The 12,612-nt window shown below is 56.8% G+C and overlaps 1 protein-coding gene and 1 pseudogene across 1 annotated transcript; both read left to right on the top strand.

Annotated features, from left to right (window-relative positions):
* The first annotated feature begins 655 nt into the window (after window positions 1–655).
* Window positions 656–1,660, top strand: LOC148164272 (melanoma-associated antigen 8-like; annotated as a pseudogene).
* A 5,782-nt stretch (window positions 1,661–7,442) lies between these two features.
* Window positions 7,443–8,435, top strand: LOC114204105 (melanoma-associated antigen 8-like). The gene has a single exon (XM_028097310.2). It carries the CDS (start codon window positions 7,443–7,445, stop codon window positions 8,433–8,435), a length of 993 nt encoding a protein of 330 aa, XP_027953111.2.
* Window positions 8,436–12,612: the final 4,177 nt, after the last annotated feature.

The following is a 12,612-nucleotide window of genomic DNA, read 5'->3' as shown; positions in this document are numbered from 1 at the left end:
CCAGGCCTTCCGTGGGGTCAAGGTATAGACGGAGAGGTGCGCCCATCCCAGCACAGACGGAACCCGAGCTTGGCCATCCCTGGGATTCCGTGACGAGCCGTTAGACCCTTGGCAGGCGTGGGCAGAGGTGGGCCCCCTCGCTTACCTTCTGTGGAGTCTCAGGGCTTCGTGGTCTTGCTGTGACTCTGTGGCCTCAGGCTGCGGGGGTGGGGCCCAGGCCCTGCCAGGGGAAATAGCAGTCCCCTGAGAGGCCAAGGAGGGGACCGCCCAGCTTGGACTGATGGCGACCTCACAGAGTCCGCCCCAGCCCTCCTTCCCCACTGAGGGCCGGGGGCCGTGCTGTGTCTGCACCCCGAAGTGACTCCTCCTTTGCTCCTCCAGCAGCTTCAAGAACTCAGAGTTGAGGCCTAGCTCTGAGGCAGGAGCCTCTAAGTTCCCAGAGCAGGGGAGGTGCAGGTGAGTGCGAGTGGTCAAGGTGAGGTACTTGCTCTGAGCATGGAGCCAGGGGCTCGCCCATCCCACCCAGAGGGGACCCCTCAGCACCCAAGTCCGATGCAGTGCACTCTCAGCTCCGGGACTTCAGGCCTCTGCTGCCTGGGCTGGAACCTGAGGATTCATCACACCTTTTCTTCAGGTTCAGCCGGACACAAACGCCATGCCCCTGGGTCAGAGGAGTGCGCTCTGGAAGCTGGAGGAAGACCCAGGCCCGGCCCAGGGCCTGGTGGAGGCACAGGTGTCGGGGGTTGGGGAGGAAGAGGCCCCCCGCGCCCCCTCCTCCTCCTCCACCTCAGCCTCCTCCCAGTCCACCGCCCCATCTGTCTCCTGCTCTGCCCTGTTTCTGGTCCCCTCGGAGGAGGGGTCTGCTGCTGGGTTCCAGAGTCCTCCCCAGAGCTCTCTGAGTGCCTGCCTCTCCCCCACTGCCCCAGCAGCCAGTGCCTGGAACCAGCCTGACCAGGGCTCTAGCAGCTCCGATGAGGAGGGGTCGAGCACCTGCGAGGAGCCCAAAGAACCCCAGCCGGGGCTCTAAAACATAATCCAGGGGAAGCTGGCCGACCTGGTGGAGTTCCTGCTCCTCAAGTATCACACCAAGGAGCCGACCAGCCAGGCAGAGATGCTGGAGATCGTCCGCAAAGATGACCAGGATGCCTTCCCTGTGATCTTGGGCCAAGCCTCTGAGTGCATGCAGCTGGTTTTTGGCACGGATGTGAAGGAAGTGGACCCCAACGACCACTCCTACATCCTGGTCCCCGTCCTGGGCCTCACCTATGATGGGATGCTGAGCGGTGAGCAGGGAGTGCCCAAGACCGGCCTCCTGGTTTTGGTCCTAGGGGTGATCCTCCAGCATGGCGACCGTGCCCCCGAGGAGGAGGTGTGGGAAACGCTGGGGGTCATGGGGGTGTATGCCGGCCAGGAGCATGACATCTATGGGGAGCCCAGGGATCTCCTCACCAATGTCTGGGTGCAGGAAGGGTACGTGGAGTACCGGCAGGTGCCCGGCAGTGACCCTGCCCGCTACGAGTTCCTGTGGGGTCCCAGGGCCCACGCCGAAACCGGCAAGTTGCAAATGCTAGAGTATTTGCTCCGGGTCAATCTCGGGCAGTCGGCTTCCTCCCTGGCCCTGTCTGAAGGGGCTGTGAGAGACGAGGAAGAGGGTCCCTGAGCCCCGGGGTCCGCCAGGCCCTTTCCAGGCTTTGCTGGGTTCGGCAGCTTCTCCTGCGGGGTGCTGGGCATGAAGTGAGGCCGCTTGCTGGTGCTTCCCTGCGTGTGTGTGTGTGTGCGTGTGTGTGTGCACAAGCATGCATGAAGACAGAGTCCTGGGCGTTTGAAGGAGTGCAGGGCCATGGAGGGTTGGGAGAAGAAAGCAGGGCAAGGAGCCTCCTGGGGTGGGGGGGTTGTTCCCTGGGATGACTTCCACATCCAGAGCTTGGTGTCTTTGAGGAAGCTCTCCTGTGGGGTTCCTTGCCATAGGTTTCATCCGCTTCGGCGGCTGATTGTGTGAGTGACATCCACCCCGCAGCATTTGTTCTTACCCAGTTCAAGAGTTAAGAGTTTTATCATGTTCTGGGGGCGCCTGCGTCCTCTGTTGGTTAAACATCTGCCATCGGCTCAGGTCATGATCTCAGGATCCTGGGATCGAACTCCACGTTGGGCTCCCTGCTCAGTGGAGACTCTGCTTCTCTCTCTCCCTGGGTGTGCTTTCTCTTTCTCAAATAAATAAATAAATACCTTTAAGAAAAAGTTTTTTTTTTCATGCCCTGGACACCAGCCTGGACACCTTGCCTACTTGTTTGGGCTCTGGACCGAAATCACAGGGCATTGGTCTAGGGATGGTTTGGAAAGGCATAAGAACAGAAGAAGCAAGGGACGGGGTTCAGAAGCTGGAGAGATAGAAGTTTGTTGGTTCTTGCATCTGATGCCTTCCCAGACCATCATTGTGCAAATGCCAAAGGCAAGCACGCGCACACATCCGCTCCTGCATTGGTCTGGTTCTTCCAGAATGGAGGGGAAACCGCCTCCCAGCAGAGAGGGAGCCCTGCTCACTGGCTCCTTGAGTCCCTGTCATGGGCTGAGCTCTGCTCTCTGGAAGGCCCTGTTCATGAGCAGTGAGGACACTTGGAGAAGCAGGACACGTCCCAGCCATAGGGGACTGAGTCTAACGGCCGCACTCCTGGCAGGAAGGTGGGGAGTGGTGCCCTGAGACCTACAGAAGAAGTGGAGTCAGGGTGAGGGGGTGTGGCTCCCGGGGCGAGCACTGCGGTGGATTAGCCCCCGGCCCAGCCCATGGAGGGGGGTGTGTGAGGTGACCAAAGGGTCTCCGTGATTGCTTCTGGTCACCGGCAAGCTGGGTGGCAACACTGCCGGACTCCAGTGTCTGCCTCCGTGTCAGGGAAGGCGGGGGACAGGGTGCGAGCCTATGTGTGGGGTGCACAGGCTCGGGCTCAACAGGGTGCCGGGGGTGGGGCCCCCCTACCCTCCGGGGCGGGGTCCATGTGAAGAGCCCGGGGAGGACCGAGGGACCCCCGGTCTGCCCGGTCCCCTCTCCTGCCCCCACGTAGCCCACCCCGGAACCCATCTCCGCCCGACGTGCTGTCAGCCCTAGGGGACCCCTTCCTATGGGGTCCGGATGTGACGAGGGTCGACTTCCGCCTCGGAGGCCTGAGAGACGACAGGACCTCCGTGAGTGGGAGCACGGATCTCGGTCGGGAGAGGCCAGGCGTGCAGGTAGACGCACCCGTGAGGGAGCACAGAGTGGGGGGGACTCCCAGGAGCCAGGTCGCCCATGCCGGCAGCCCCGAGAGACCCCGGCAAGTGATATCGTCGTCCCGCTGAGCCCCTCCCGCCGGGGCCCGGGGCACTGGACACGGGTCCCCAGATGGACGGGCCGGGCCCTCCCTGGGGCGGGTTCCGGGGCAGAGCGAGGACTGTGGGGGCCACTCTTCCCCGCTCAGGTCCAGCGCTCGGACCCTGCCGCGGCCCGGCCCTGAGGGCCCCCCGGGGGAGGGTGGCCACCGGTGGCGTCGTCCGGTGAAATGCGCCTCGGAGGTCTGAGGGAGCTTAGGACCTTGGTCGGAGGGGAAGGATGCCAGGTCGGGAAGCGGCAGGGGCACAGGCAGCCCCAGGGAGTCCGGGTGGGGATGGGGTGGGGATCGATCGGGGGCAGGACGGAGGGAGTCAGGAGCCCAGGACAGAGGGGACCTCACCGAGGTCGGGCCCCAGGGTGAGTCCGGAAAGGCCGCTGGGCGGGATGGGGCCAGGCGGCCAGCGCCGCCGGACCGGTGCATCCGGGTCTCCCGAGAGACCAGGGGCCTTGGCAGAAGGGGCAGGGTCTCCCTCGGGTGGGCAGAGGGGCGCGCTCCGGTCCTGCTGGGCTTCACGCTGAGGATGCAGAGGGAGGACTGAGGGACCCCGCACCCCAGCCCAGAGTCAGTCACAGAAGGTGTGAGGGAGGATGGGAGCAGGTGGTGAATCCGTGCTTCCGCGTCCGGGTCTCAGAGACGCTGGGGGCATTGGCAGAAGGAGCAGGGCCTCCCTCAGCTGGGCGGAGGAGAGGGCCCAGCAGTAACCGGAGTCAAGGTAGGAACTCTGAGGAAGGACAGAGGAGGTCTCCCAGAGGTTGGGCCATAGCGTCTGTCTAGGAAGATCTCTGGGGTATGGGGATGCGTCGCGGGTCCGACTTCAGGTTCTGGGTCTCTGAGTCAGGAGGTCTGGTGTAAGGAGCAGGGCCTCTAGTTGGCAGGCGGCGGGCGGGGGCAGGAGGGCCCAGGTTCTGTCAGGAGTCAAGGTGAGAACCAGAGGGAAGAAGAGGAACCTTGGACCCAGTAGGGAATCAGTCCTGGGAGGCCTCTGGGGGAGACAACGGTGACCTGAGGCGTGTCCTGACTTCTGCTCTGGGTCCCAGAGACACTGAGCGCTCGTTGTGAGGAGTGGCCCTCAGGAGCAGGGATGAGGGCACCGGCCATCCAGGGAGTCCAGATGGGGAGCAGAGATAGGGCTAAGGGACCCGAAGAACCCATCTCGGGGAAGCCCTGGACTTTGTAGCCTGACGCGACATCCCACAGTCCTTGCCTGTGGCTCTCAGGGCAGTGAGGGCTTTGGTCGGAGGGAATGGGCCCGGAGACAGCAGAGACAGGGTCACCAGCGGTGCTGCGGCGCATGCTGGGCTCCCTGAGGGAGGGCTCAGGGAGGGACCTGGACTGCAGAACAGAGACAACGCACTGAAGCCTGCCCCTGCTGGCCGCCCTGGGAGGCCTGTTTGTGCCAAGTGCACAGGCGGTGTGCCAGGACATCCACATCCAGGTCTGACAAGAGCCTGGGGGCCTGGTTTGAAAAACGGGGGGTCATCACTGATATGAGGAATTCTTAATCTCAGGAAACAAACGGAGGGTTGCTGGAGTGGGAGGGATGGGGTGGCTGGGTGATAGACATTGGGGAGGCTGTGTGCTATGGTGAGAGCTGTGAATTGTGCAAGACTGTGGAATCACAGATCTGTACCTCTGAAAGAAATAATGCAAGATATGTTAAGAAAAAAAATGAAGAAGATAGCAGGAGGGGAAGAATGAAGGGGGGGAAATGGGAGGGGGAGACGAACCATGAGAGACGATGGACTCTGAAAAACAAACTGAGGGTTCTAGAGGGGAGGGGGTTGGGGGATGGGTTAGCCTGGTGATGGGTATTAAAGAGGGCACGTTCTGCGTGGAGCACTGGGTGTTATGCACAAACAATGAATCATGGAACACTGCATCAAAAAAAAAAAAAAAAACCTGGGGTCAGGAGCTAATGGGACTGGATGTGAGGACCCGGCGGGAGGACATGAGTGACCCTGGACCCCAGAACAGAGTCGGTCTTGGGAGGCCCCTGAGCGGGAGGAGGACAAGTGGCGTGTCCAGACTTCCACATCCAGGTCTCAGAGAGGCTGGGGGCTGGGGTAAGAGGCAAATCCTCAGGTCAGCAGCAGGGAGGACTCAGTTCCTGCTGGAATTCAGGTGAGAACACTCAGAACTGAGGGGACCCCGGACCCCAGGACAGAGTCATAGATGGGAGGCTCTTGAGCAGCTGTCCGCCTGAGTCGCACCCCCGAATTTGGCCTTGGATCTCAGGGATGTGCGGGGCGGTCAGAGGGGAAAGGACTCCGGACAGCAGAGGGCAGGAGCCCAGGTCTTGATGGATCCAGGAGGGATGCAGGCTGAGAGTTGAGGACCTTAGAGCCTGAAACAGACAATGATTTTGTTGCCCTTGGGCTCCTTCTTTGAAGTCCCCCAAGGTGGGGGAAGCAGCTGAAGTGTTTCCTGACTTCTGTACCCAGGGTCTGAGGGAGGTGAGCCTTGGTCTGAGGAGTGTGGCCTCAGGTCAGCAGAGGGTGGAGTCCCAAGACCCTGAGAGAGGACTGAGCAGACACCCACCCAGACATAGGGGTCCCAAATGAAGTCCTGCCCCAGTGGTCAGTCCTGCGAGGCCAGGCCAGGTGTCAAGAAAAGTAAATGTCCCACTTTCTCCTCTGGGTCTCAGTGGGATGGTGGCCTCGGCCTGCAGGATGCATCCTGTGGTTAGGAGAAGGGATAGTTCCAGGTCCTGCCAAAAGTAAACATGAGCACCTTGAGAACAAAGAGTGGACTCCCGCCCCAGGACAGAGGGGCCAACCCCGATCTCACTCTTGTGAGAGAGAGAGTAATTGTGAATTAGGTGGGATGCAGGGGGAGTGTTTGGATTGCTGCCTCCTCACTCTCCTCTCGGAGCTCTCAGGGAGGTGAGGACCATGCTGGGAGAGGTTGGGGTCAGGTCATCTGAGGAAGCCCACCTGGGAGACACACAGGAGTCCCTGCTCCTGCCGAGAGTCAATGTGGGGACCCCCGAGGGAGGAGTGAGTGGCTCCCAACCCACCCCTCAGGACAAGGAAGGGATGGCCCAGAAATCTGGCCAGCCCTTACCAGGCAGCCTTGGGAACGCTGGGCAGGGCCTGTCAGGCTGAGCCCTCCTCCTTCCCAGATCCCTGGTCTCAGGGAAGGGAGGGTCTGGGCCTGAGGGTCTGGACTTAGGTCAGCTGTGGAGGCAGGTGCCTTAGCTCTGGCTCTGGCTCTGGCCCTGGCAGGGGGGAAGGTGAGAAATGAGGGGATGCCTCCCACAGCAGGATCCTTAGGGCCCAGGCCTACTCTGCCACTTCTGTCAGCCGTGGGGAGATGGGGGATCGGTGGGCCGACTGATTTCTCCAGACTATTCCTTCTGGTGTCTCCCAGAGATGAGGCCTTGGCACCAGGAGCGTAGCCTCAGGTCAACACAGGGAGTTTTCCCAGGCCTTCCGTGGGGTCAAGGTATAGACGGAGAGGTGCGCCCATCCCAGCACGGACGGAACCCGAGCTTGGCCATCCCTGGGATTCCGTGACGAGCCCTTAGACCTTTGGCAGGCGTGGGCAGAGGTGGGCCCCCTCGCTTACCTTCTGTGGAGTCTCAGGGCTTCGTGGTCTTGCTGTGACCCCGTGGCCTCAGGCTGCGGGGGTGGGGCCCAGGCCCTGCCAGGGGAAATAGCAGTCCCCTGAGAGGCCAAGGAGGGGACCGCCCAGCTTGGATTGATGGCGACCTCACAGAGTCCGACCCAGCCCTCCTGTGTGCACTGGGCTTCTGCGGCCATGCTCTGTCTGCACCCTGAGGTGCCCCCTCCTTCCCTCCTCCAGGGGCTCCAAGAACTCAGAGTCCAGGCCTCTGTCTGAGGCAGGAGTCTCTAAGGTCAGAGACCAGGGGAGGTGCAGGTGAGTGCCAGTGTTCAAGGTGAGGTACATGCTCTGAGCATGGAGCCAGGGGCTCGCCCATCCCAACCCAGAGGGGACCCCTCAGCACCCAAGTCCGATGCAGCGCACTCTCAGCTGCGGGACTTCAGGCCTCTGCTGCCTGGGCTGCACCCTGAGGACCCGTCCCACATCTTTCTGCAGGTTCAGCCCGACACAAACGCCATGCCCCTGGGTCAGAGGAGTGAGCTCTGGAAGCTGGAGGAAGACCCAGGCCCGGCCCAGGGCCTGGTGGAGGCACACCTGTCCGGGGCTGGGGAGGAGGAGGCCCCACACGCCCCCTCCTCCTCTTCCTCCTCCTCCTCCTCCCCTTCCTCCTCCTGCTCTGTCCTGTTCCTGATTCCCCTGGGGGAGGGGTCTGCTTCTGGGTCCCTGAGTCCTCCTCAGAGCCCTCAGAGTGCCTGCCCCTCCCCCACTGCCCAGGCAGCCAGGGCCTGGAGCCAGCCTGACCAGGGCTCCAGCAGCCTAGATGAGGAGGGGTCGAGCACCTGGGAGGAGCCCGAAGTCACCCAACCCTCTCTCCAGGACAAACTCCACGTGAAAGTGGCTGCCCTGGTGGGGTTCCTGCTCCTCAGATACCGCAACAAGCAGCCAACCCGCCAGGCAGAGATGCTGGAGATCGTCAGCAAAGATTACCAGGACGACTTCCCGGTGATCTTGGGCCAAGCCTCTGAGTACATGCGGCTGGTCTTTGGCATGGACATAAAGGAAGTGGGCCCCAGCGACCACTCCTACGTCCTGGTCAACGTCCTGGGTCTCACCTGTGATGGGATGCTGAGCGGTAAGCATGGCATGCCCAAGACCAGCCTCCTGGGGCTGCTACTGGGGGTGATCCTCGTGGAGGATGACTGTGCCCCTGAGGGGGAGGTGTGGGAAGTGCTGGGGGTCATGGGGGTGTATGCTGGCAAAGAGCACATCATCTATGGGGAGCCCAGGGAGCTCCTCACCAAAGTCTGGGTGCAGGAAGGGTACCTGGAGTACCGGCAGGTGCCTGGCAGCGACCCTGCCTGCTACGAGTTCCTGTGGGGTCCCAGGGCCCACGCCGAAACCAGCAAGTTTCAAGTGCTGGAGTATTTGCTCCGGGTCAGACGCGGGCAGCTGGCTTCCTCCCTGGCCCTGTCTGAAGGGGCTGTGAGCGATGAGGAAGAGGGGGCCTGAGTCCCAGTGGCGGCCAGGCCCTTTCCAGTCTTTGGTGGGGTCGGCAGCTTCTCCTGCGGGGTGCTGGGCATGAAGTGAGGCCACATTTTGGTTGTTCCCTGTGTGTGTGTGAAGAGAGAGCCCCGGGAGCTCTAAGTAGGGCCGGGCCAGGGAGGATTGAGGGAAGAAAGCAGGATGAAGAGCCAGCCTCTCTGGGGGCCTGTTCTCTGCGGTGACTCTGACATCCAGAGCTTGGTTTTCTTGAGGAAGCTCTCAAATGTTGTTCCTTGGAGTAGAAGTTTTAACCAGCTTTGGCGGGTACATGTGTGCGTGACTCCATCCCACAGCATTTGTACTTACCCAGTTCAAGAGTTTTAAGAGTTTTGTCATGTTCTGGAAATAAGGTGGGAGATCTTCCCTCCTTGTTTGGGTTCTGGAATGAAATCACAGGGCATTGGCATAGGAATTTGTTGGAAAGGTGGAAGAATGGAGCAGTCAAGTGACGGGGTCAGGAAATAGGGAAATAAAAGATGATTCATTTTTGCTTCTTACTCTTTCTTGTCTGTCATTCTGCAAAAGTAACATAGATGTGTGCGCCTTCATTCACTTAGTTCTTCAAGAAAGGAGGAGAAATGACATCTCCCCACAGAGGGAGCCCTGCTCATTGGCTCATTGGCTTCTTGATTCCCAGACATGGGCTGAGCTCTGCTCTCTGGAAGGCCCTGTGTGTGAACAGTGAGGACATTAGGAGAAGCAGGACACGTCCCACCCTTAGGGGACTGTCTAGCAGCTGCACTCGTGGCAGGAAAGTGGGGAGAGGTGCCCTGAGACCTGCAGAAGAAGTGGAAGAAGGGTGAGGGAGTGCAGCTCCCGGGGCAAGCACTGCAGTGGAAGTGCCCCTGGCCTGGGTGGCTCGGGATGTCGGGTCACCGTGCTTCCTTCTGTGCAGCTGATCACCGTGAACCTGGGGGGTGACAGTGGCCCTCCTTGGAGACAGTGTACCTTAGAGGTGGCAGCAAAGTCTGAAATGGATAATTGCTCTGAGAAATTCCCTCTGGATCATGGACAAACCAGAGAGAAATCTCCTCCTGGGGCAGGAAAAGAAGGTATCCTGCACTCTCATCCCAAGGCAGTTGAACACAGTGCACAGACTAGGTGTTTTATATCCGTCATCTGCAAGTATTTCTGGAGGAATACAGTGATATTTCTTTGAAGTGGAGCCCAGAAGACTCTAGACTGGCACTCTTGTCCTAACCATGCAAAGCCAGAACCCACTGCATTTAAAAGTCATTTTAGTTTGATTATCTGGAGTGTAATTTGGACAGCTGTAAGTAAGCAAGGTCTAGGTTTTGGTGGGGGGAGAAATGAATGAAAGGAGTGGTTTGGTGGAAGAGCAGCTGGGAGAGAGGGAAGGAGCTGGTCTTTGACTCACATTCTGGGAGCTCTGTATTGTGTCCAGCTGGGACGATTCCCTCACACCTGAATGCCACACATATTCTCATATATCTCACGTATATCCTCTGATTTAGAAAATGGATTGAGTTTTACTTATGAAGCACCCTCTTTGGCTGATTAGCTATTCCATGTCCTATTGAGCTGCACATTCTCTAACATGACCTGGGTAACAAAAAAAATACCCCAGAGGAGAGAGTGGAAGGCTCTGGGATCAAAACAACATTTGAAATCACTGCCGTTCATCAAAGTTCCAATATGTGCCAGGCACTGTGCAAGGTGCTTTCCATATATTACATGCATTCCTGCAGTCCTGCAAGACGGGGCTTATCAAACTCACCTAACTCACTCACTTCAGAAAGAACCTGAGGCTCCTAGGACTTAGTCATTTTCCCAGGATCACATGGCTAGTGAGTGACAGGGCAGAGACTAGAACCCAGGTCTGAATTCATGTAGAGTCTATGCTGTGCCCCCTCACTGCAGCCTGTGGCCAACCTTCTGAGTCCTACATCATTCCTGAGGACAGCATGGTGTCTTCCAGGTGACAAAAAGAAGGATGCTGTGGCTAAGGTACTAAAAAACCTGTTGCTAAGGAAGGAAGGTGACAATGAGAATCAAACAGGTTTTGGGTACTGTCTGTGGGCTTTATTAACGTAGAGTTCTTCTTCCTGAACCTCAGAGTTCTTTGAAAACTGACTGCCCGGGCGCTGGCATTTTTTCCAGACCTGGCACTTTCCCGAATTACAGCAGCCTTTCCCTGGTATTCCCCTGTGTGCTCCTCTGTCTAACTCTTGTACCTGGCCTGCTAATGAGCTCATCACTGGTCCCCATGGAACAGCTAGGAATCACCTTCTCTCCCCCAACATAGAACCTTACTCTCTGTAGTAATCCTCTGGTCACTAAATGAATCGTTTGAAAATTAGGTGTCATCCTGTATTTGAAAGTATCTGTCACACAGGAGATGCTTGAAAAGTTCAAAGAATTCCAAGGCAAACTGACCTCAAAAACTCCTCCCCTGGGATGCCTGGGTGGCTCAGTCAGTAAAGCATCTGCCTTTGGCTCAGGTCATGATCCCAGGGTCCTGGGCTTGAGTCTCACATCAGGCTCCCTGCTCAGTGGGGAGCCTGCTTCTCCCTCTGCCCACTGCTCCCCCTGCTTGTGCAATCTCTTTCTCTCTCTCCCTCTCACTGACAAATAAATAAAATCTTAAAAAAGAAACTCTTCCCAGCAATAAAGTCAGTCATAACAAATTATAATAGTTGCATTTGGTTAAACCCCTACTGTGTAACAATACATGGGAGAAACTTTAATGTTCATCCATAGTGTGTCTTGCTTTCCTTCCAGGATACAGGGGACACCACCTTGCCAGTCCCCTTGTAGTTAGGGAGGGTTGTGTGATGACCCTTTGCCATGGAGATGTGAGCAGAAGCATTGTTTCTCACATCCAGGCGTTTGCGAGCCAGTATGTCCATTCCATGCTGTCTCCCTTGATTCACCAGCAAACATGGTGACCCCGTGTTGAGATAGGGGAGCCACAAGATGAAAGCAACCTGGACCCAGGGTCTAGGAAAAGCAGAGGGCCCCTGCCAAACTGTATCAGAATTTGTGTGCCCAAAGATGCACTTCTGTTGTGTTAGCCCTTCAAATGTCACAGTTTGTTGCATCAGTTAACAGTTACTTTCATGCAGCCGCTTTTTTTGTTGTTAGGCTTATCTAGCAATTTTACTTAAGAAGGTAGGAGTACATATCTTCCTACTGCAAAAAACTTCTAAAAATACAGATGAGTCACAATATCCCCTTTTCAAAGTTCCCCCACAATTCAGCCTCCTCCTCAGAAGTCACCGTGACTAACAATCTAGTGTGTGTTATTTTTATTTTTTTAATTTAAAACATTTTCTTTGAGAGAGAGAAAGAGTGTGTGAGTGGAGGGAGGGGCAAAGGGAGAGAGAGAGAGAGACTCTCAAGCAGGCTCCATGCAGAGCCCAACTCGGAGCTTGGTCTCCGGACCCCGAGATCATGACTTGAACCGAAATCAAGAGTCGGACGCTTAACCAGCTGAGCCACCCAGGCGCCCCTAGTGTGTGTTATTCTAAAGGTGACTATGGCTTTTTCATAGATATGCTCTACAAATATATTGTTTTTATTCAACCTAACCCATAATACTGTGCATATTGATCTGCCACTAGCTTTTGTCACTTAATAAAATGGATGCAGGATCTTCCCATAACAGCACATATAGATCTACCTCACTTTTGAAAGTATTCCCTGGAATGTTAAAGTTTGTATATACCATAATTAATCACATAAACAATTTTTTCCTGGTAGAAACAAGTTGTTTTCCCTTTATCGTATGATTAATAAAATGAAAACAACATCTTTGACTATGAATCCTTGGGTAGATATGAATGTTTTCTAATAAGATATACATACTAACATAGACATTGGGTTAGAGTGGAGAGGGTGTGAATTGTTTAACATTTCATAAATGCGTCTGAAATTTTATTCCACAAGTGCTATACCAGTTTGCATTCTCATAAAAATTGGAAATGATTTAAGATTCTGCAATATCAACAAGACGTTTCCCCCTCTACTTTGAGAAAGAGGGACTTGGCCAGAATGATCAGCAGCCGGGGAGGAGACCAGCCAGGACACCCTCAGCTAGTGAGGGGCACTGAGAGCATCCTGGGGAAAGTGATGGCTAGAGTCCATGAGAGAAAACGAGTACGAAACCAAGTCCAGAGAGCCC

Source organism: Eumetopias jubatus, unplaced genomic scaffold (genome assembly GCF_037043125.1).
Source record: "Eumetopias jubatus isolate StellerSeaLion01/CBP00866 unplaced genomic scaffold, mEumJub1_p1.0 scaffold_5, whole genome shotgun sequence".
Lineage (NCBI taxonomy): Eukaryota > Metazoa > Chordata > Mammalia > Carnivora > Otariidae > Eumetopias > Eumetopias jubatus.
The sequence above is the reverse complement of the archived record's forward strand: the minus strand, read 5'-3'. Positions and strand labels throughout refer to the sequence as shown.